At 47.0% G+C, this 25526-nt stretch overlaps 1 protein-coding gene across 2 annotated transcripts in view; it reads right to left on the minus strand.

Annotated features, from left to right (window-relative positions):
* INO80D (INO80 complex subunit D) overlaps positions 1–25526 on the minus strand; it is a 227190-nt gene that overhangs the window by 137333 nt on the left and 64331 nt on the right. The window contains exons 2-3 of one of the 2 annotated variants that reach the window (XM_069615563.1): positions 2766–2838; positions 2380–2626 (exon numbers count right to left, since the gene is read on the minus strand). In XM_069615563.1, coding sequence (XP_069471664.1) covers positions 2380–2597 — 218 coding nt within the window. In that variant the 5' untranslated portion in view covers positions 2598–2626; positions 2766–2838. Of the gene's footprint in view, positions 1–2379; positions 2627–2744; positions 2839–25526 lie in introns of both variants that reach the window. The other variant, XM_069615562.1, reaches the window with a different exon arrangement.

The raw sequence follows: 25526 nt of genomic DNA on the forward strand, positions 1-25526 counted from the left end.
CAACCATATCCTACGGGTGGCGCTATTTGTCCAATTCTATAATGCTACTGTATCCTGCAGTGAAACCGCTTGCAAACATTGGTGTGCGCAAATGTAACATTTTGAGGATGGTGGACTACAACGATGCAGCTTCCAGACCTTGGTGGGCTTCAGTGGTAAATTTGACAGCACTGTTAAGGTAAAATACCAAAGATTATAGGGACAGGCACACCAAATCATATTCTAATATACTACAGAGCATTACAGCTTTACGGAAATGTTAATGACTTCCTAAAAACAAACAACACATAATTCCTAATTACACAGCAACGAAAACAATTACAAAACAGCTTTCAAACATTTCAATTTTGTAAGAATAATGATTACCAGAAACCGAATCATTAAAATGCTAAATCGATTTCCCCATCCCGCTCACTTCCAATTTCCTCTAATGAGGCCAAGCTATCCAAATAAAAAAGAACAACTGAAAACGAAGTGAAGTGTAACTTCCCATTTAAAGTCCGGGCTGTGCATTCGGCACCCTGCTATTGAGAATTTGTTTGTGAAATTAAAAGTGTTTCACCGATTATATTACTTATATTCGGTCCAATAGCTAATATGAGTTTGTTGAAGTCTTATTAGAGAAGTTAGATAGTCCCTGTTCGAATTTGCCAATTCCCTCCACCTTAGAGACCCCCAGCAACTTTGCTGGATTTTGAGGACTTGATTTTTTTTAACCTGGAGAGTGAGACCCTTTTTCCCCACTCTCTCATGTATTTTAAAGTGAAGCACTTTGTCAGATTCCATAACCAAAAGAAACATAAACTCCATAGGCATCATCTTTTACATTGTGTCACACAGCACCATTGGACTCAATGGGAATGGGGAGGATGGATGCACCGGCACCATTCATGAATGGTGCCGGTGCATCCGTCAAGGTCTGCGAGCGGGTGGCGTTCAGCCCGCCAGGTCAGACCTGGCAGAGCTGAAAGGCACCCGCTCGCAGAACTCGTAGTTTGCTGGTCCGGAAACAACGGTACCGGCAAGCTTACTGGTAACGTCATTGCTGGACTGGCAAACTTGTAATGAGGCACTCAATTAAAAAAATCTGAATGGGACATTTGATCGAATTTTGGCCGAACAAAAACAGCCGAAAAATGCAATCAAATGACCCACTCGGTGGCAATATGGTGAACAAGGGAAGCAGGGCTTGCTTGGCTGCCCCCCGCAGCCGTTCGCATAAAATAAAAAAAGAAAAAAGGACCATGCGACGCCTGTTCCCAATCACATAAGTGATTGGGGTGACTGGGAACTGGCGTTGCAGGGACACTGCGAGTCGGCGGCACACAGCAGAGTGTGCCGTCGGACGGGTAAGTAAGGGGGTGAGTGGGATAGGGATTCCGAAAAGACCACAGGAAAAAAAATATATGTTATTTACGAACAAATAACATTCGGTCCTTTCTTCCTCAGTCATTTCGCATATGGGAAATTCACCCACATTCTGCACCAGCTAGTCCAACCACTTTAATAATGGAGTCTTGCATATGGACGGTCCAGGAGTGGACGAGATCCCTTGCCTTAAAAGTTCAGACAAAGCCTTGCCTGTTTTGCCATATTCCAATTCCCCCATGACTATCAGTTTTGGGGATCCTTAAACAATGCAAGGAGATTTAGAAACCAGTTTTCTACTATTCCAACAGATCTGGGTTGGCACCTCTATGCACAACACTTCCTTAAAGGGCTACCGTGACTTCATTGGCACTATATAGCAGGGGTGGGGTAAACGTACACAAGAGATCGGTCCCTGCATTCATTACCGAATAGTTGAATAGCCCAAGCCTCCTGCTTTAACAAGGAAGTACTTCACCCCTTGGTTGGTCCAATAGCCTGTGGCCGAAAATCAAATGAAAGGGATGCTTTGATTTACAATATGCCCCAAGGGGCATCAAAGGACACAACTTTAAAAATAAAAAAATAAAAAAAATCACAATATCACAGGAAAAGAGGAGCAGGCCACCCCCCAGATCCTTCCATTATAGGGGCATTAATCTTCACCCTCAACAGCAAGCCACCTGCATCATTTGCAAAGATATCGAAGAGGGAATGGGTCAAAGCACAACCCTGCCTTACATATACACATATTGGAAAAGTCCCATTTCAGACACTATTGTCACTGTACTCAAAATGGATATGCATGTGGTAGGCACCTGGGACTGCAAGACAAAATCATTGAAAAGCTAAGTGTGAGGGGCTAAGCATTACCAGAATAAAAGGCCTTTTGTGCTGCATTTACTTTATAACTGCTCTAGTTTGTGAACATTGGGATGTGGTCAGAGAGGATCAGGGCACAAGAAGGATACAAAGTAGCAAAACTGTCCACAAAGGACCCTCTGCACTCACCTGCGGTTCTCGGACGTAGGGATGGGATTGGTGCAACGCTGGCTGTTGTATTTCGCCACATATTCACATTGCTTGAAAGGAGCAGTCTTGTCTTCCAGAACGTGGCGAATGCAGAAGGCAAAGCCATTGAGACGTCGCTGTTTGCACAGCTTGGGGCTGTAGGAGCACAGGGGCTTGTTGTCAACTTCAGAGAAGTGTATGTGTTTGCCTTCAAACATCACGTGATGCGGGTCCTTATGAACATTAGCTGTAGGGGAGCAAGATACAGCCACTGTTACACAAATACACATCATGTCATGTACACAAATACACATCATGTCATGTCATGTACGAAAACAAATTCAAAATTGGTGCTTCTGTGGTACCTGGTTTTAATTGTTCAGTACCATGTCAATGTGAAGAGATGGTCACCCAAGGACGCAGATTTTCTTGAAACACAAAGCTAAGCTGGAGAACAGGCTGAGGAAAAAGAACAATTCTGTTATCCATTGTTGCATAGAGCTTAGTTGTAAGTGAACTACAGCCAATACATTTTGGGTAGATATGAAGCAGAAACCAAAAGCCCACTATCTTTCAAAAGAGTCCTTAAAAGAACAGGGCTGGTGACAAATATACGTAACTTTATATCAAACATTTCCCTACTGTTAACAGAAGTGACAAGTACAATGTTACACTGCAAAAGAAAATCAAAGTAAACCATTATTTTAGATATGAAGGCAATAAAACTGCTCTTGGGAATAGGACATGGTCGTCGTAATTTTCCTAACACCGCCCAGAGGTTCAGGGTCTGATATGGTAATCCTACATTGAACTGATTTTGCAAAATCTGCCAGAATAATTTCCTACATGTATAAATTGGAATATGGAGAAAAACAACCTCCCTTTGTCAACTCCACTGTTTGATCAGCATTTCCATTCAGAAAAAAGGGTGGGACTAGGTGTTTGACTTTGTTCCATTTTTTAACCCCTACTTTCATTCAGCTCCAATGTGTTCTGTTCATGGTTTCAGTTTTAGATTCCAAAGCGGTGCTGTGTTGCTCCCTCCTAGTGGCTATTCCGGAATATTTCCTTTGTTATTCAAAATGTATAATCTACACATGAACATGTACGTAAAGGTCTACGATATATCAACGTATCCCATAATGCTTTTACCTTGTGGACGAATTACCCATTTAAAACAATAAATCTATAGAAATGAACACCAGTATTAAACAGTTACATTTACACTCCAATACTACATCCAATCTAGGAGTAGGATAGGCTGAGTGTATGTGAATCCAAAACAGGCTGCAAGAATACTGTTAAAAGGTAAGTTTTATCTTCTTTTGCAGTGTGAATCTGGTTTAGATTCACATGCTGTGTATATATTACCAAGCAGTATTTGCACTCCTTGGGGAGGTGGAAGAAAAACTGGGAGAGAGTTTTATACGTTTAAACTTCTAGTTCCACCCATGAGATAAGCAATTGATGGTGCCAGTTGCTTTAGTTGAAAGTGCATTATGCTTGTGTTTGAGCTTTTGATTAGCTACTTTGTAGAACTTCTGTACACAGATCACCATAATCTCACCGACACTGCCTTGCTGAAAGGATTCCCTTGAAGTTGTGTGCTGAACGCCACATGAACCCAACTAGTTTATCTAAAATCCTTTGTTTAATGTAGGTTATACAGACCAAAATCTTAAGTGTGCAAAGTTATCTGATACATTACTCACCGTAATCGTATTTCTGATGCTTGCATCTGCTTAGATTCACATGCTATGCACAAGCCGAAATCTAGGGGAAGCTGCAGAGTATTACAGTTGTTGTTTTCGAAACTCGAAAAGGGACACAGACAGGGCGTGCCAGTAATACTATCCCTATTGTAACATCCACTGTACCCATGGTCCTTCACCCATCGAGGTCCCTCAGATTGTTTTGTTTCTCCCATGAGGTAGCATGAAGTGTAGCGTGAGTACAGGTTTGCTAAAGCAGATATGATCAGATAAAGCTCTTATAAACATATATGCACCTTCTGTCCAAGGGAAGGAAGGGTGGGCGCATGTGAATCTAAGTAGATACAAGAATCAGAAATATGATTACAGTGAGTAATGTATCCCTTCTGAGGCTTGTGGAATCTGCTTAGATCACATGCTATGCATTGATTAGCGAGCAGTGTTAGGAGAAGCCGGTGGGTTGCGAGACGGTACAGCGGCAAATAGAGGTTATAGAACCGCTTGTCCCACCTGTGTATCTGCTTTAGAATGAGTGTTAATGCAGTAGTGCCGAGTGAAAGTGTGTACTGAGCTCCATGTAGCTGGTGTCCAGGGGGACATTTGCGATAAAAGCCAAAGTAGCTCCTGTCCCCCTTGTGGGTTGGGCTCTTGGTGTGAAAGACAGTGTTTTACTCGATAATGAGTAACAGAGCTGTTTGCATCGGGAGATGGCATTCTTGGAAATGTGGTCTCCTTCTCTGCCTGGTGCTACGGAGACAAACAGTTGGTCTGTTTTCCTAAGTGGTCTGGTCTTATTTACATAGTAAAGGACCACCCTCCTTACACCTAGTGTATGGAGTTTTTTCTCAGCTGAGCTGGTTGGATTCTGGAAGAAGGCCAGTAGCTCAATGGATTGGTTGACGTGAAATTTGGAAATTAATTTAGGTGAAAACCTGGGGTGTGTACGTAAAACCAATTCATCCTTGTGTATGACAAAGAAAGGGTCCTGCACGGACAATGCTTGCAGTTTACCAACTCTTCTTATGGAAGTAATAGCCACTAAGAAGGCAGTTTTATATGTCAGATGTTTAAGACTTGACTTATGCATAGGCTCAAAGGGAGGTCCCATGAGCTTTGTGAGTATTGCATGGAGATCTCAGCCTGGCAGTCGGTTTGAAATTGGAGGGTGGAGTCTCTTTACTCCCTCCATAAATGCCTTAATGACTAGAACTTTCCACCGTGATGATTTACGCTGAGAAGTGGTGTAAGCTGATAAAGCCGCCAGGTGGACCTTTATAGAATTGAATACTAATTCAGAGTCCACCAAGTGGAGCATATAGTTAAGAATGTGGGATGGAATATATTCTATGGGGTTTATTCTTTTAGACTGGCACCAAATTACGAATCTCCTCTACTTGTCGAAATAACAGTGTCTGGTTTAGGTGCCTCCTTGAGGATAGCCATACACCTTTGTGGTAGATTTAGAGGTCCAAACTCAATGATCTCAGGAGCCATGCTGCCAAGTTCATTGAGTGAGGTTGAGGGTGTACCGTTATCCCCCTGTGTTGGGTCAGTAAGTTGGTCTGGCACAGGAGTTTGATGGGATCGCACATCATCAGTTTGCGCAGATGTGAGTACCACAATTGTCTTGCCTACATAGGAGCAACTAGAATTAGCGTCATTTGTTCTCTGTGAATCTTGTTCACCACTCTGTTCATTAGAGGGGTTGGGGGAAAGCGTAAGCAAATTTCCCTGACCAGCTCATCCATAGGGCGTTCCCCCTTGAAGTCTTGTTGGGGAAACCTGAACGCGAAGTCTGGGCATTGCTTGTTTTCTTTTGTAGCAAACAAGTCTAGCGTGGAGTAACCCCACTGTGAGAAGATGTGGGCTACGACATTTCATGTTCCTCTGGTAGGGGATCTCTGCTTAGCGAATCTGCCAGGGTATTGAGTTCCCATGGAACGAGTTGGGAAGATAGGAACATCCCCCGTCTGAGTGCCCATTTCCATATTTTCTGTGCTGGCTTTCACAGATTTGGAGAATGTGTGCCCCCCTGCTTCCTGATGTAGAACATTGCAGTGGTGCAATGTTCTACATTAGGATCTGTACCGACTGATTTGTCAGCTCTGCTTCGAATTATTGAAGCGCTTTGAATACTGCCAGAAGTTCCAGCAGGTTGATGTGGTTCTGTGCCGTGATGCGAGTCCACAGACCATGTGCTGTGAGATGAAGGTGATGTGCCCCCCACCGGAGAGTGACACGTCTGTTGTAACTATCGCTTGCACCGCCAGATTGTGGAAGGGTTTTCCCCTTCAACAGATTCTCCTTTGTCAACCAGCGAAGGTCTTGTTCTAGTGTTGGCGAAACGACCACTAGATTGTCCCACCGACCGCTTGCCTGAGACCATTGTTTCGCCAACCACTCCTGCATGGGGTGCATTCTCAAACATGCATGCGGGACCAGGTAAATGCAAGATGCCACCATGCTGAGCAAACGCATTGCTTTGCGTACGCTTATCTGGTGACCTGCCCGATACGGAGGTATTTACAGTAGCATGCTTTGGACCCTTTCCTTTTAAGGAAAGACTAACCCCCATCTTCTGTGTTTATGACAGCTCCTAGGAACTGTTTGGTTGTGCTTGGTACAAGGCTTGATTTTTTTCTCGTTTATTGAGAAGCCCAATTGGAAGAGGTGGTTTATGACTGAGTGTTTTGCCTGCACATTTGGGGAGACTCCCCTATGATCAGCCAGTCGTCCAGGTGGGGTACACTGGGATAGCCTCCCTGCACAGGTGTGCTGTCACCACCACCACCAGTACATTGGAGAACACCCTTGGAGCGGATGCTACGAGCAAGGGTAGTACTTTGAATTGGTAGTGCTGGTTTGCTAACTTGAAACGCAAGAATCTTCTGTGTGCTGGAAACATTGTAATATGAAAATGGACATCTTTCATATCTAATGTTGCCATGTAGTCCCCCCGTTTTAGCATTCGGAATACTTCTTGAAGCATTGTCATGCAGAATCTTTGAGGCTTGACATAGGTGTTGGCAGGGCGTAGGTCTAATATCGGGCACATTTTTATATCTTTCTTTGGCACAAGGAAGTAGGTTGAATAGATACCCTTGTTTACCTGGTTCGCTGGGACGATCTCGATGGCGTCCTTGAGCAGCAGCGTAGTGACCTCCTTTAGAACGATTCGTTGTTCTTCCTTCGTGGTTGGTTTTTGGCAAGGGGGTGGTTTGGGGGGGCGTCGCTGAAGTAGTTCCACGCAATAACCACCCACTACGGTTGATAGCACCCCCTTGTCCGAGGCGAGCCCCTCCCATGCTTGGGTGAAGTGTGTTATTCACCCTCCTACTGGAGAGGCATGGGAGGGGACCTGAGGCGGGTGGGTGTTGCTCCACCTCTGGAAGTGGAGGACCTCGCCCGGCCTCGAGATCTGCACTGGCCACTTTGGAAACTTTACGAAGCCTGTCCCTGATCGTTTCCCCAGGATGAGCCCTGGCTTTGGCCATAACTGGAACCCCTTTGCGAGTTTTGTCCTCTAAAGCGATAAAAATTGCTTCTGCCTCTTTGGCCTGGTGGCTTATTATTTAGCTGGCCTAGTGATTTTAAAGTGTCATACTAGTCTTTAGCCGATTTTAAAGCATCCTCAACGGCTTTCCCAAACAGGACGTTAGGTTCTATAGGCATGTTTAGGAGAGTTACCTGCGTCTCCAGTTTGAATCCTGACTGGCGAAGCCATGTATGGCGTTTCAATAATCGTCCCCTCAGCGATGATTCTGTCCGCGTTATCTGCAACATCAAAGTTGTTTTTGAGGAAGTAATTTGATAACCCTTTTCCCTCCGCTACTGCGAGGGATAGTTGTGATTGGAGGGGTTCAGGTGCTGATGCCATTAGAGTTGCAACCTCATCCCACTTATGGCAGTTGTAACGAGCCAATAATTTAGTATTTTTGCAATCCTTGTTTGAAAGGCCGCCGAGGCGGCCACCTTTCTCCCTAGAGTGAAAAGCGTTTTGCTTTCCTTATCTCGGGGTGCTTCAGAAGACGCAAGCATTGTTCCTCCCCTCTTTCGTGTAGCTGTCACTACTTACGAGTCTGGTTTAAGTTGACCGCTTATATAAAGGGGATCTGTAGGAGCAGGGCGGAATACAATTCAATATGTGTGTTCACAGTCTGCGTTTGGCTTGGCATCTCTAGTAATGGCTATATTCTCCTTTGTATAGATTGAAGGAGGGGTATAAACTGATCAACTAATAGGTCCTCCACAAAATCTTTATCCAATTCTGTCTCTTGGGTCTGGATTTGAAAATGCTCTGCTGCTTTTATGAGCATATCATTAAACTGGGGTTGATTGTCCACAGGTGAATCTTCCACCGGTGCATCAAGATGATCTGGAGAGGCCATGACGTAAACAACGTCCTCATTATCCTCATCGTAATAGTGATCTTCCCTCCTTGGGTATTCTGCTGTTCGGTGTCTGAATTGGTTTCATACTGTTCAGATTGGACTGCGTCTAGCTGAGGGCTGAGTAAGAGGGTGTCTGGGTGTTGCCTCTTTGCTGGGGGTTGAGAGGTGGATGCAGCATTAGTGACCGGCGTATTCTATAGCCAGTGTATTGCCTGTGGATTCTTTTCAAAGAAATTTGCCATGAAAGTCATTCTGCGCATTACCCTATCAATGTCCTCACAGGACCATGGGGGGGGGGGAGCTAGGTATAGTAATAGTAGTTGGTACATGGGGCAGGGCCAGCGTGCATGCCGTAAAGACGTGCATCTGCGAAGCTCCTGTCCGCGATCCTTTAGCTGACTGCAACAGGCAACTACGGCCAAGAAATTTCATACAAAAATATATGCCTGGAAAGAGAAACATCTCCCCGCTGCAGCGATCCGACCTCCGAACAAAATCGGAGTCGGCATCACCCTGAACGAGGTGAGCAAAGGGACGCCCCTGAGGAACCAAGATGGCGGCGACCGTTGCGATCCCGAGTGCCGCCGAGTGAAGTGGCGAGGCTGCAGTGGGACCCGTGGAAACAGTCCTCTCCTTCCCGACGAGCTAACTCCCAGCCCCTGGGCTCCACCTCGGCCCCCCCCTCCCGAGGACTGGAGGAGACACTGCGGAACTGTGCAGCGCCGCGACTTGCAGACCGCGGACCGCCAACCGCTTGGAGTACGCAGCAGGAGCCAGAGGCGAGGGCCTCCTCTCGCTGCCCGACAACACAGGCGCTGGGCCCCACTGGCGACCGAACGCGAGGAGGAGGGAACCGACTCTCCCCAGAAGCACGGGGAGCACGGGGAGCGGCCCCGGGGCCAGACCTCAACGGACCGAACCGCAGGGACAGGCATGCGACACGGGAATGATCGACAACGCCGATAACAGTGAGTGGCTGCCTTGCACCCCCCCGCCCCCCATGCTGCTATGGAAATATAAAGAGGGCGCCAGCCCAACCGTCAGGGCCTGTGGGCAGGGGGACCAGGACTAGCTGCCTTGCCCAGCATAAGACATCCCTGAATACGGCTCACAAATACCCCCAATACATGCACGCCTGACAGGCGATTACACTGAACTGCTTGAACCCGGGTGGTACCACTTCACCGTGATCACACGGGAGCACGACTCCCCTCCCCCCCCCCCAACAACATCGATGGCTGAACCTAACTAGACGCGGCAATAACGCGCGAAGGGGGGGGGGCCTCAGCTCCGTTTCTTCACCGAAACTTGGTACTTAGATAGGCACCCAACGAATAGAAGAGGCTGGCACGGCGGCCCAGAGGGAAAGGATGTCTCCGCCCAGAGCCAAACCGAAATCCATGACAATGGACACCTACACAACGGTCAGGCCTAAACAATTGCCACTGTCAGAACCCATACCCACTGATGAACCATCACATACGGCAGCAGTAACTGGTGATACGCAAGTCCTTCAAGCCATTGCAGCGCTCCGCGCCTCCATTGAAGGCAAGATTGACGAAATGAAAGTGGATATGCAGCTCATGCGGCAAGACGCACGCAATCTGGCCGAAAGAGTCAACGCCAACGAAGCCACTCTACAGGTCTGTGGTGTTTTCAACATTGATCTGAAGAAGCGAGTCCTAGACCTGGAACAGAAAGTGGCAAGACTGGAAACAAGATCCGAAGACGCAGAAGGCCGAGCATGGCGCAATAACATCAGGATCCTAGGTGTTCCCGAAGATATGGAAGGCCCGGATCCCACAGAATCTATAGAGGCAATGCTGCAACAAGAAATTGGTGCAGGAAAACTCTTGCAAGGGTTCTCAGTAGAAAGCGCCCATAGATCCCTTCAAAAGCGCCCTCCACCGGGCTCACACCCACGCCCGATTATTGCAAAAATTTTAAACTTTCGAGACAGACAATATTGCGCTATTCCAGAGAAGGAGGAGAAATTAAAAGACAAGACTCGTCAATTGTCATATATCCAGATTACACCCCCGCAGTACAGCGTGCCAGGAACTCATTCATACCAGTAAAAGCGAGACTCCCTAAACTTAATCTAAAAGACATGCTGCTCTACCCCTCTCGCCTCAAAGTCCTCTATAAAGGGAAAGCACTCTTCTTGGAGACCCCAGCCGCAGCGAACATGTGGCTTGAGCACAATAACTTAACGGACGACGGAGAGGAACCACCAAGGACCAACAACGGATAAAGCAGGAAGCCACAACCATCAACACCGGTCGTCAACTCCACACAGAGGTACAACTCAGCCAACCCAGACCGTAATAGGACGATAGCAATATCGGGCAGAAGCACGAGGCACCACACCCGACCACGCCAATGGTCGCCCCCCAAAAGAGATGTGTGAGTCAAATGCTTGCACACAGCCCGCACCAGAAGGCCTGGAGAGGCCTAGAAGGCTCGGAGCCCCTGTGCGTTGCAAGTTCAACGCAACTGCTGGGGGCAGTTCACAGTTAAATGGTTTAGTTAATTCATTGGAATGACAGTTGAAAAAGTTGGTAAGTCTCCATACCACATTATGCCAGCTGCAGAGAGGGAATCGGGAGAGGGGAATACACTCCAGGAACCCGGGCGCATAGACAAAGCTCCTTACCAAAAACACCCCGACCACGGGAGCCCACCTGGAAAACTGCGACCACCACAACACCCCCCATGACATGGCGATGAAAATAAAAATCATGACATGAAACGTAAGGGGCCTCTGCACTTACCTTCGAAGGAACAGAATTAAGTCCTATCTACACAGAAAGGGGATAATGATAGCGTTCTTAGAGGAAACACACTGCACTGCAGAATCCACCACCAAACTCCAGGAACACTGGGGTGGGCAAGGGTACGGAATTGCCTACTCCAACTACGCTAGAGGGGTCTATAGATGGATCCATCCCCAACTCCCATTTCAATTAAAGAAAGCAGTAAAAGACCCAGAGGGCAGGTTTGTGATACTGCTCGGATGCATAGAACAGCAAGAAGTTTGCATAGTGAACTCTTACCTCCTCAATAGTAATGTCCCAGCCCACCTCGATTCAATGTACGCTAGAGTCACACCACACAGAGATGGCCTTTTTATTTGGGGAGGGGACTTTAACTGCACCCACAACCCAGAACTAGATAGATCCCTACCCTTGCCTAGGGCCCCATCAATGGCTACGACCTCAGTAAACGCAGTGACGGATAGACTAGATCTGGCCGACATATGGAGGGAGTTACACCCACAGACACGCACCTACTCTTACTATTCGTCCCCTCATGGCCTCCATACGAGACTAGATTATGTCTTTGTAGGAAAGGAACACCTACCCAGATGGAGGAGGCACAGTACCTGGGTAGGACGATTTCTGACCACTCTCCATTGGTGATAGAGTGGAACCATGCTGGCCCACGACCACCCATTCCCATGTGGCGAATGCCAGTGGAAGCCCTGAAGGACCAAGTTTTTAAAGATGAACTCCAGGACTACATAGACAAATATATAGAGCTAAATACAGGGAGTGTAGAAGACGCAAGCACCATATGGGAAGCCCTAAAAGTAGTAATACAAGGTGAAATTATAGCAAAGGCTGGAGGTGTGAGAAAAAAGTTGAGAGACGAACTAACACAAAGAGAAAGGGAGATAGAGAGGCTTGATAACAGTCCCTTAAGCCCACAGCAACGGGAAGACAAGCTTAAAGTCCTTAGAGTCGAATGCACGAAGGCCTGGGATAGACTGGCCAAGTTTGATTATACTACCAGAACGAACAGAGCACACACGGAAGCTGACAGGCCTGGTAGGCTGCTGGCTTGGCTCTGCAGGAAAGTACACCTCAGGCACACAATTCCTTCTCTACAGGACAAGGACGGCAACGTACACCAAGCCCAACATAACATAAATGACACCTTTAAAAATTATTATGCGCACCTGTACTCACACAAAGCTGAAATCCCCCTAGACCAGATAATGGACACCCTAGACGAAATAGGACTACCCAGGCTCTCCCCTACACAAGCCGAAGCCTTAGATGCTGAAATCACTGCGGAAGACATAACTGAGGCAATTAAATCACAGGCTACATGCAAGGCCCCGGGCACTGACGGGTTACCCTCAGAATTTTATAAGTCATACGACTCTTCTCTGGTCCCACTGTTACACAAAGTCTTCCTAGAAACATACGAGCGAGGTATCCTACCTGACAGCATGAGGGAAACCCTTGTGATCCGAGTCCTCAAGCCAAACAAACCGGCTGAACACTGCGAATCATATCGACCCCTAGCCATGCTTAATTTTGACGTCAAATTATTAACTACAATCCTAGCTAAAAGACTTTCTAGACTCATAGGCGATATTATTCACACAGACCAATGCGGATTTATACCAGGACGCAACACAACCATGAATTTACGCAGACTACAACACATAGTTGAACAAACAGACACGAATCCCGAACCCTACGCCTTACTGTCGCTGGATGCCATCAAGGCATTTGATTCTATATTTTGGGAATGGTTGCTAACGGTCCTAAAGGAATTTGGTTTTGGTCCGGGGTTTGCTCGATGGGTCAAAATATTATACACCAGACCAAGGGCTCGGGTGAAAACTGGGAGACATGTGTCAGAAATATGGGACATATGTAGTGGCACAAGACAGGGATGCCAGCTGTCTCCCATGCTATATATTCTCGCATTAGAACCCATTGCAATTTATTTCAGGAAACAGTTCTTCAATGCAGGGATAAGACTTGGCGGGACGGACCACATCATTTCGCTCTATGCGGACGATGTCCTGTTGTACGTCCGAGACCCGCACCTTAACATTCCAACCATGTTGGAGGTCCTCGACAACTTCTCCAAGGTCTCGGGCATACAATTCAGCAGAGCCAAGTCCTGACTGTTCCCACTGGCAGGACAGAGGCAGAGACAGGGAGGAGCTCCCTGCACTAGGTATACAATGGCAGACCACGGCATTCCGTTACCTCGGAATCCAAATAATACACACCCCAGAGCTTATGCATGAGCACAACACGATGGCGGCGATACCTGCCCTATGCAAATCAATGAGCTTCTGGGCAAAACTTCCCCCATCAGTGATGGGCAGGGCCTCTGTAGTTAAAATGTGATTATCCTCCCCCCGGTTCCTATACAAATTCCAGAACGTACAATACTACATCAAAACTACGTTCTTTCGCCTGCTTGATTCAATTGTTCGTGGCTTTCTTTGGGGGCAGGCCAGACACAAAATAGCACACTCTACCCTGGTACTAACATACGCACAAGGCGATATCCAACTCCCGAACCTTGAAAAATACTATGTAGCTGCTCAACTCAGCTTTGTGTCCAAATGGTTGGCAGACGACACCACGTCAGAGACACCCCTACTACAATCCATGATTTCCCCTATACATCTGAGAGAACTCATATGGGCACCACAACACCTACTGAGTGACATACCCTTCATTGCCACTCTGTGGAGGCAAATATAGAAAAGGGTGAAGGCCATAACCCAGTTGAAATACCCGTACTCTTCGGAAATCCCACTGTTCCAAGACATGTGTAAATCAGGTGTGGACCTACTTCACCTTAGACACTGGGAGAGGACAGGTGTCTATACTTGGGGGAACCTGTACGACAAAGGCTCCTTCAGGGTGTTTGAGTCGTTACAAAAAGGAGGACATACATGCTGGCCAATTCCTCTGGTACCGCAGGATACGGGAAACGGCTAAGAAAAAATGGGACGTTTGGCCAGAGGAACCAGAGTCAGACCCTCTTATAACGCTGTTATATAATCTGGGAGAGGGACAGAGAGCGGTCTCTCAGATATACAGCCACCTCAGCGACACACCCAACCCAAAAAAATCAGACAATGAAAAAGAGATGGGAGACAGATCTGGGACGGGAACTGTCAGAAGGGGAATGGAACAGAGCGCTAGCATACCCCAAAGCTGTGTCCAGAAACCACAGATTCCGATTTATACAACTGAACATGCTACATCGAACATATCTGACCCCCTGCAGGCTAGCAAAAATTATCAAACAAAAAGGTAGCTCACTGCCCATGGTGCAAAGCAGACGGGGCAGACCTACTTCACATGTTCTGGGAATGCAACATATCGCAATCCTTATGGATGAAAATAAAACAGACCTTTGAAAAGCGGGCTCCCCCAACTACAAGTGGTCCCCCGAGGAGTGCCTCCTAGGAACACACCCCAGGCCAGCCAAACTCAAACACTGGGTGAAACTTAAGGACTTGACCTGTATACTGGCTAAAAGACAAATTGCCATGGTCTGGAAAAAACCCACAGGCCCGAATTAATAAGGCATGGCGCAATGAACTAGAAAGGTGGATTAACGAGGAAACAAGAGCATGGAAGGACAGCGTCATCAGGTCAACCGACGAATCGAGCTCTACCTTGGAGGCATGGAAGGAAATAACCATTAGCATGCTTTCCTCCTCAGATGATAAATCCCCATGAATGAAAAAGGACCCGACCACACCGCGCTGCAGGAACACAACACCCATTGCAGAGACAGACGCAGGTCGCGCCGAGCCCCTGAAACTTTGGAACCCCCCCCTTTCCCCTGCTCCCAATACCCCACCATAATGTTTGCCAAGACTTTTGAGCAAAGAAGTTGAAACTAGGAGACAGTTAAATGTTGTTAAGTTACCCTAATAAAAATAAAATGTTACTGTTTATTAAGCAAGCATTGCTATTCCTGCTATTAAAAGCAGGCCAATGTGTTTTACTGTAAGATAACAAATAATTTGAAAATAAATAGTAGTTGGTACATAGATGGCAGTCTGTGGTATTTCTCGAGTCGGTTGCTTGTGTTTCAAAGCACCTGCTAAGGTACCCCCTCCCTTGGGAATCAATACCCTTTTCCATGTGAGGTGCACTACCCTTTTCGCGTGGGAATGGTAAGTTTCAGAGGATTGATGGCTTTTAGAGGAATGTTTTTTCGACATTCTCCCTTTGATGAGCATCTCTAGGACAGGTTTTTGGACCAGTTGAGCCATTTCCGATGAACTGGACGATTTCGACATTGGAGTATGATGTTGAATCTCCGCGGAAAGGAGGCCCGAAGCTGCGTCCTCTGACGCTCGGCTGTCAGCCATTATATTGGGCATTGCATCTGCGTCATGTGACTTGTGGGCCCAGAGGACAGGGAGTTTGTGGACCTCCCCCTTGGAGCCATGTCTGGCCGTGTCGAAGATGGCGTCGTCGACTTTCGACCATGGGGTATGTGCTTGGTGTGAGTTGCACTATGGGTGCTACTGCCGCCGGGTGTCGTCCCCATAACAGCGCCGCCGGCCTGTCTATTGGGGTCGGGAGGTAGCACATGAGAATCGATCGGTTCCCTGTCGCCTTTGCCGTCCGAAAAGACGCTGATGCACCCTCCATATCCAAGGTGGCCTCGGGCCTGCATGGCGTGGTGGGCCCAACATTTGGTCTTTAGGTCCTTCAGTGTTTTCGGTTTAAAGAGCTAACAAGCTCGACAATGGCCCTCGTTGTGGTCCCGTGCAAGGCAAAGATTGCACACCAGTTGCTCGTCTTTCCAGGGGAACCTTTTATTGCAACTTGGGCAGAATTTAAATGGTGCGTTTTCCATAATTTAAAGGAACGGCAGCAAGGCGAAAATAGAGTGGGTAACTGGTAATATGCATTCTCTTAGAGCCCCAAGAAATGTCCACCCCCCACTCTCCTTACTGTTAGGGCCGAGGCCTGGTGCAGCCTTACAAGGCCGAAGGGGTACGTAGAATCAGACGTTCGTCCTTTGCACCACCAAAGAGGTGGTGGAAAGTCAGTGATTAAAGAGGATAGTAAGAGTAACTATCGCTAATTATTTTTCAATCAATGGCGTTAGCCGATATAGGAACTCCACGATTAAGCATCCGTCGATGATGGCGGAAAAAACTATCTGTGGGACCTTGATGCATGAAGGACCATGGATACAGTGTACGTCACACTAGGGATAGTATTACTGGCACGCTCGCTCAACGTCCCTTTTTGAGTTTCGAAAACAACAACTGTAATACTCTGCAGCTTCCACTAGATGTCGGCCTAAGCATAGCATGTGATCTAAGCAGAATCCACAAGCCTCAGAAATAAAATATATAATACATTACTCACCGTAATCATATTTCTGATGCTTGTATCTGCTTAGATTCACATGCTGTGTATAGGCCGACATCTAGTGGAAGCTGCGAAGTATTACAGTTTGCTTTTCGAAACTCAAAAATGGGCGTCGACTTAGGGCGCGCCAGTAATACTATCCCTAGTGTGACGTCCACTGTACCCATGATCCCTCATGCGTGTAGGACCCTCAGATTGTATTTTTTCTGACATGAGGTAGCATGAGGAGTAGCGCGAGTATAGATTATCCAAGCAGATATAAAGATAAGACTACAAGCATCCATGCGCCTTCTCTCAGAGAGGAGGAAGGGCGGGCGCATATGAATCTAAGCAGATACGTTGTGTAATGTATCCCTTCTGAGGCTTGTGGAATCTGCTTCGATCACATGCTGTGCATAGATTAGCACGCAGTGCTAGAAGGAGGAGGAGGTGGGATGTGAGAAGGGTCATGAGCAAATAAATGTCTTAGAACCGCTTGTCCCACTTGAGTATCTGCTTGGAACGAGTGTCAATGCAGTAGTGCTGAGTAAAGGTGTGAATAGAGCTCCATGTAGCTGCTTTGCAAATGGTGTCAAGTGGTACATTTGCAATGAAAGCCAGAGTGGCCCCCGTGCCTCTTGGAGAGTGGGCCCTTGGCGTAAAAGGCAGAGTTTTATCTGAAAGGGAGTAACACAGTTGGATACATCTGACTCTCCATTTGGAGATGGCACCTTTAGAGACGCGATCTCCTTCTCTGCCTGTGGCTACGGAGACGAACAGTTGATCTGTCTTTCTTAGCAGTCTGGTTTTGTCTACATAGTAGAGGACCGCTCTTCGCACTTCTAGTGTGTGTAGTTTCACCTCAGCAGAGCTTTTGGGTTCTTGGAAGGCCGGAAGCTCAATGGACTGGTTAACATGGAATTTTGAAATGAACTTAAGTGAAAACCTAGGGTGAGTTCGTAGAAGCAGTTTATCCTTACGAACAGTAAAGAAAGGATCCTGCACTGACAGAGCCTGAATCTCACTGACCTTCCTTATGGATGTAATGGCTACTAAGAAGGCAGTCTTATAAGTCAGGTGTTTGAGACTAGCTTTATGCATGGGTTCGAAGGGGGACCCCATGAGTTTAGCAAGCACCACATTAAGGTCCCATCCTGGTGGTGGGTTGGAAATTGGAGGGTGGAGGGTGGAGTCTCTTTACCCCTTCCATAAAGGCTTTAACCACTGGTACTTTTCACCACAACATTTTGTTATGGGAGGTGGTGTAGGCTGACAGCGCCGCCAGGTGTACCTTGAGTGAATTAAATACCAACCCTGCGTCCAGCAGGTGGAGCATGTAGGCGACATTATTGGAAGGGGTGCAATCAACTGGGTTATTGGTTTATTCTGGCACCAAGTAACGAATCTCTTCCATTTATCAAAGTAACAGTGTCTTGTGTTTGGTTTCCTTGATTCTTTTAGGATATCCATGCATCTCTGTAGTAGATTGAGATGGCCAAACTATGACTTCAGGAGCCATGCTGCCAAGCTCATCGAGCTGTGTTGAGGATGCACTGTCCTTCGTGCTGGGATAGTAGGTTGTGCCAGCACGGGAGTCTGATGGGTTCGCACACTGCCAGTTGCGTAGGTGCGGGAACCACGGTTGTCTTGCCCACATGGGAGCAACTAGGATGAGCGTCGTCGATTCCCTGTGCATCTTGTTGACCACCTTCCTCAACAGGGGGGTTGGTGGAAAAGGGTAGGCAAACATCCCTGACCAGTTCATCCATAGAGCGTTCCCCATGGAGCCTGGCTGGGGGAACCTGGATGCGAATCCTGGGCATTTTCTGTTTTCGCTTGTGGCGAATAGGTCTATGGTGGGGAAACCCCACTGTGAGAAGAGATCTCCTACGACTTCTTTGTGTAGACACCATTTGTGTTCTTCCGGGAGGGGATCTCTGCTTAAAGCGTCTGCTAGTGAATTGAGACCCCCTGGAACATGTTGGGATGACAGGTAAATGTTCCGTCTGACTGCCCATGTCCAAATTCTCTGGGCAAGTCTGGACAGATTTGGCGAACGAGTGCCCCCTTGTTTGTTTATGTAAAACATCACCGTCGCGCTGTCTGTTAAGATCTCCACTGACAGGTTCAACATGTGGGGTTCGAACGTTCGAAGCGCTCTGAAGACCGCCAGAAGTTCTAGCAGATTGATGTGATTCTTGGCCACTGTGTGAGACCAGAGACCCCGAGCTGTGTGGTGGTGGAGGAGGTGTGCTCCCCACCCCAACAGGGACGCGTCTGTAGCGACTACCGTCTGCATCTCTGGATCGTAAAAGGGTTTCCCCTTTTACAGGTTCTCTCTTGTCCACCTGCGAAGACTTTGTACCAGTGTTGGGGAAATGACCACTAGATCGTCCCACTGACCACTTGCCTGAGACCACTGTTTCGCCAACCATTCCTGCATGGGTCGCAGGCGCGCGTAAAGAACCAGTTAAATACATGACACCATCATGCCTAGCAAACACATCGCTTTGCGCACCCTTATCGGGCGACCGGGCTAATATTGAGGAATTTGCAGTAGTAGATTCCGAATTCTTTTCTCTGACGGAAAGGCCAACCCCTCTCGAGTGTTTAGGACAGCTCCTAGGAACTGTTGGAGGTGCTTGGCACCAGGCTTGATTTTTTCTTGGTGATTGAGAAACCCAATTCGAAGAGGAAGTTGATTGTTCTTTGGATGTTGGATCTGCAAATTACTGGGGTTTCCCCCGTGATGAGCCAGTCGTCCAGGTAAGGGTACACTGGGATTGCCTCCCTGCGTAGGTGCACCGCCACCACCGCCAGTACCTTGGTGAATACTCTTGGAGCCGGGGCTATACCGAAGGGCAGCACCTTGAACTGGTAATGCTGACCGTCCACCTTGAAGCTCAAGAATCGTCTGAGCGCTGGGAACATGGAAATATGAAAATAGGCATCTTTCATGTCCAATGTTGCCATGTAATCTCCTCTTTTTAAGAGGGGGATTACCTCTTGGAGTGTAGTCATGCGAAATTTTTGGGGCTTGACATACTTGTTTGCAGGGCGTCAGTCTAATACTGGGCGCATTGTTAGATCTTTTTTTGGCACAAGGAAGTAAGTTGAATAAATACCCTGGTTTACCTGGTTGCCCGGGACGAGTTCTATTGCATTCTTTGCAAGAAGATTGACTATTTCCTCGAGGAGGATCTTTTGGTGGTCCAGGGAGTGTATTTTTTGTCTCGGAGGGTGGTTGCGGGGACGCTTTAACAGTTCGATGCAGTATCCCACGGACAGTGTGGGCAGCACCCATCTGTCCGAGGTGATCCCTTCCCATGCCTGGGTGAAGGTGGAAATGCGCCCCCCTACTGGGGATGCATGGGAAGGGACCCTGATAGGAGCCTCACTGTTTGCTGGGAGGCATACCGCCTCTACCTGGGCTGACTCTCCCTCTACCACAGCCCCTCTCATTACCTCTGGCGTAACCTTGGGTAGTTTGTTGGTTGCCACCCAACGATGTACTTTGGCCCTGTGAGTAATTAGAACCCCTCTGGGAATTTTGGCCATGTGGGCGACGAAAATTATTATTCCCTCTTTGGTTCGTGGGTTTGTTAGTTCATTGTCCCAGGGACCGTAGGCTATCGTATTCTTCTTTGGCAGTTTTGAGTGCCTCCTCTACTGCTTTCCCAAACAAGACATTTGGTTCCACCGGCATGTCCATAAGGAGTAGCCTGGGTCTCAGGTTTGAACCCTGTCTCAGTCAAGCGTGTCTCTTGATGACAGTGTCCTCTGCAATGAGCCAGCCTGCATTGTCTGCTGCGTCAAAAGTCGCTTTCAGAATGCACCCGGACACCGATCTACCCTCCGACGCAATCTGGGCTAACTGGCCCTTTAGTGGTTCTGGTGCAGAGACAATGAGGGCAGCTACCTGCTCCCACTGGTGACAATTATAACTTGCCAGCAGAGTGGTGGTATTCGCAATTCTTGCCTGGTAAGCGGAAGTGGAAACCACTTTCCTTCCTAGACCATACCTTTTCTTGCTCTCCTCGTCTGGGGGAGCTTCAGATGATGCTAGAGGTGTCCCCGCTCTTTTCCTTAAGATGACCTCTTATGTAAAGTGGGTCGGAAGGGGCAGCCCTAAATAATATTTCAATTCTGGGGTTGACTGCCCGGGTGAGATTAGGGGTGAGGAGGGAGGGGTCAATTCTGTGTTGGATAGACTTCAGAATTGGTATGGCTTGTGCAACGGACTTCTTGTCCCCCATGATCTCTTCTGCAAAGTCCCTTTCTTCTTGAGCGTCTATGTGAAAGTGCTCTGCTGCTCTAGCTAAGACCTCATTCGGAAGTGGCTGATTATCCACAGGTGAGTCATTGACAGATTGATCTTTGGGAATAGGTGAGTCTAGACTATAGGCCTCTGCCTCATCTTCTTCCTCCTCCTCATCCTGGTCCTCGTCGTCGTAGTCTCTGTAATAAATCGGCCCCTGCTTGGTCGTCCAGTGCGTGTATGTCTGGATCTTCAGCATGCTGATGGTAAGGTTGCACAGAGAGTGGGTCTGAAATCAGACCTTGAGCTGGAGTCTCATTCCGAGGTCTTTTACTAGGAGGCCAAGGGTCTTTGGATCCTGAAGGAGTAGAGGTGACAGGGGTATTCTGATAACTCAGAAAATAGTCTGGGTTTTTCTCATAGAAATTAGCCATAAATTACATTCTTCAGAACTCCATTCCCTGGAACTGGGAATGAGGACCTCCTGCTGAGGCTCCTCTTCTATTCCCATATCCTGTGTAGTGGGAGGGACAATCTTGGGCCTAGTGACAGGGTCAGGGGTCTTAGTTTTGTACTTATCTGAGGATTTATGCTCGTCTTCCTGGGCCTGGGATACAGAAGTTTTTTCTAATGACTTCTTCTGCTGTTTTCCCCCCTCCCCCTGAGTAGAGGCATGTTTCCGTGATTTTTTGGCCTTCTCTGAACCTTTCGACGCCTGGGGCCGAGATTTAGGGGTGGTCTGGCTAGGTTCTGTAGCCTTAGAGTGTGTGCGTCAAGACTCGGAGGCAGACGTGGAAAGGGCTGCCGGAGTCGACTTTAAGCATGCTGCTTGGGGGTAGAGGTCGGATTCGTCTTCTGACGAGCCTACGTCCGTAACATTGGGGAGTGAGGCACCCTTGGCAATCGTGGACGGTTGCCTTGTGTCGTGTGGCGACCTCGAACGCGTGTCGAGTCCTGGCTGGGTTTAGTGTGCTTAGAGTAGTGTGGGTAGCGCTCGTGTCGCCGGGTGTAGTCCCCATAACTGCAGTGCCGGACGGTCCTCCGAGGCCGGGGACTTGCGATTGGGTGTCTTTTGACGCCCCTGTGCCCTTGCCGTCAGAAACGTTGGCGTTGCTGCCATCACTGAAGGAACCCACCGCCTCCATGGCCTCGAGCTGCCTGGCGTAATGGGCCCAACGTTTAGTGGAGCGGTCCTTTAGTGTATTAGCTTTAAAGAGTTTACACGCTCTGCAATTAGCTTCGGGGTGATCCCTAGGAAGACAGAGATTACAAGTGATATGCTTATCTACCCAAGGAAACTTACGGTTGCACTTGGGGCAGAATTTAAATGGAGTACTCTCCATATGTTACTTTATGGCAGCGGGCGAGTATATGTAGGAAATAAACGAGTGTGAGTGTGTGTGTGTGTCCACCCCCCACTCTCCCTACTTGCAGGGCCGAGGCCAGAGGCCTTCCGAGGCCCAAATCCGTCGTGCAGTCTCGATGGCTGTTCGTTCTTCGGACCGGCGTCGAACTTCGGATCTTGAGGTGGGACTTAAAGAACAGGGAATTTTAGATGAATTATGACAAAATGGCTGAAAGCCAGGGAACTCCGCAACTATGCTTCCGACCAGTATGACAGAAAAAAAACTATCTGAGGGTCCTACATGCGTATATATATATATATATATATATATATATATATATATATATATATATATATACACACATACACATGCACACACACACATTACTACAGTTTTCCATTTACATTTTGATATTTAGACAGCTGTGTATATTCTCAAACAAGAAGAGGAACCTATATTTGCACTTTATTTTGATCAACATCTTACTATTTAAGGTGTTTGTGACATCTCACATGTAGTTGGTGGCTTACAAATAAGCATTTAGCCCACATACACAATAAATTGTATCATTTAACCCAAAAATGTCACGATATTACTTTTGATCCATATCGGCCAGCCCTATGTGGCACTACTGACATCTGCAGAAAATGTGAGTAGAATATAACATTCTGCTCCAGCAATGAGAATCAGTGTTTTGGTTGAGGTCATCATCTTGTAACTTACTCCTTGTATCAGTGGTGTAAGTGAAAAAGCTTAAGCATAAAAACTCTAGCAACTGAGTGGCAGAACTGCCCTTTTATTTCCGTATATTGCAAACAGATCTATGTCTGGTATACCCGACTATTAGGAATAAGGTCTTTAAGGCATCAGTGTTTGTTTCCGATTCACGTGTCTTTCAGCATTTAATTCACCTCTTCTGCAATGTCGTTTTGCAATATAGTTCACTATACAATCAAATGCTACATTATCCAGCCAACCATTATGGTCATGGAGTGCTCAACAATTCATATACTGCACATCTTGTTTGAGGACATCAACACTTCATCACATGAGCTATGGTGAAATATGTGCATCATAGTGAAGTGACAATATGGGCATAATTTGAAAAGAAAATTCAAAGGGAAAATAAAATGAAGTCATTTTAGAAAAATTCTCCAAAAATCCCTCCCACAAGTGACGCACTGTCAGGGAGTAGAACATCGTTCAGAGATTTCTTGTTTTACCTCACAGCTATACTAGAACTTGGTTACAAACCTCTGCCAAAGGCTTGCGCTCTAATAGCAAATTAATGACGATAATGTTCCTTCCATCAGGGGAATTAAGTGACCACATCCAACTAGTTTCCTTGAGCCAAATCTGCTATATATGGTGGAATGAATAGTAAATCTCTTAATCTGGCAGGAATCTGAAAAATCCTTCACAAGCCTAATAATCCCATTTCGGCCCTGGCTAGGAGGAGTGCATCATCATCAGACAAGAGAAGGAGTACCCTTTCCAGTTGGGGGGGGGGGGAGAGATTGTTTGCCCCGATCTAATGCAGCATTTCATCATCATCATCATCATCGATAAGAAGTTTGAAGAGGTCAACATACAAGCCTGTCCGACCACTTTAACAATTGGGAGGTTCGCACTACACTTTAACCCGCGGGCCATACCACTTTCTGGTTTGAAAGCCCTTATATGTAGACCCTTCAGTAAAACTACTATTCTTTGGTCTACCCCTACTTTGTATAACGAGTTGTAAAGTCACAGCTTGAAGTTAATGCTTTAATGCCATTTTATTTCAGTATCACAACAGCTGAAACTTTTCAGGCTAATTGCCCCAAAACAGCAGACAGACCCCAAAACAACAGACACATCCTCACCTTTCAGTGCTTAATGCTACAAAGTATTTGTTTCTGTATGGTGTATTCTCACTGCTGAGGCATGTAGTGGTTTAGTTAATGTCACTGAAAGGTCTGCTCGCTTAAGATTGACAGAGAGCCCCAAGAACTGGAGTCTGACCTAGTGTGTCAATACTTTTCAACTAGTTCCTAGGCATCGTTAAAGTTACCCAAATAAAACGTTGCTGAGGCTTTTCTTACTTCCATGGCATAATCGGTTCAATGCTTTTCCATGAAAGCTGGAATGGGTTTAGGCTTTGCATCTAAAAATAGCTGCATGCTTTGTGTTGCTATACTCCTGCAAAGTCAGCGCTCGTCTATCCATGGGAACCAGCGACTTGCACCCCTGGTAAAATCCAATAAGCCCAGATTCTAAGAAAGGAAATTATATTCATTTTCATTTGATACGCTTGGTGTTGGGTCTCGAAAAAGAATCTAAATGGTGCTCTGTCATTCAATGCTGGACTCGACTCCTGGCTGAAGTCGGTCAGTGCTGGGTCCAAAAAATCACTTCCTGGTTCTTACAAAGTCATCCACAAAATTCATTTTCTACAATTACCATCAGTGATCGAACCAATCTGAAGATTTCACCTGCACACAACAGCAATGTGGGGTCAGCCTAGGCAACATAGGAGCAGGGTTACTCATGTGCTCCAACCCCCTCAGAAGTTTGGACTACAATTCCCATGATTCTTCAGCATGGACTATGCGGACGAGGCATCAGGGGAGTTTAAGCCACACAAAATCTGGATTGCCAGATAATGAACAACGTGCAATCCGTTTGCTGATAAACCAATTACAACATTACAACTTCTATATTTCAATTTTGACATATTCTGGTCAACCCACTAGATGGCAATATATGCACATCATGCGAACCAAGCAGAATTGTACTGAACAATTCAAGAAACGCAGATAGTCGCAGCAAGCAGGGTTTTACTTGATCAGTCCTAGGTAAACACTGAACATAGCCTTTACTCAATTATCTTACTATCACAAGCACACCCTCTTGAATGCCATCTCAAATTGCTTTACCAGACCGGAGGAAAAGGAACCAGATCCAATGAAAAATTACATCCTAGCTGGCAAATGACCATGCATAGCTAGGAAAAAATGAACTTGGAGACTTTCCTCCCCGTGTCCTTAAAGGCATCTTCCCAAGTTTAGAGGTAGTGGTTCGGGGATATTTAGACTGCATCAAATAGGTTTGCTACTCTGGATATTATCAGTAAAATTCCAACCGGAGAGTCCTTCGCAGAGAGATAACTAGCTTGCCAGTTTGTCTACACAGAACTATTCTTTGAGAAGGAGGTGCAATGAGTGGGCACAGTGTTGTTAGAAGGAAGAAACAATCTACATGAAACCGACGGCTGAAGCCTGCTTGGAGCCTGGGGTGACCTTGTGGATGCA

This window comes from Ambystoma mexicanum, chromosome 9 (genome assembly GCF_040938575.1).
Source record: "Ambystoma mexicanum isolate Mex_15411 chromosome 9, UKY_AmexF1_1, whole genome shotgun sequence".
NCBI classification, from domain to species: Eukaryota; Metazoa; Chordata; class Amphibia; order Caudata; family Ambystomatidae; genus Ambystoma; species Ambystoma mexicanum.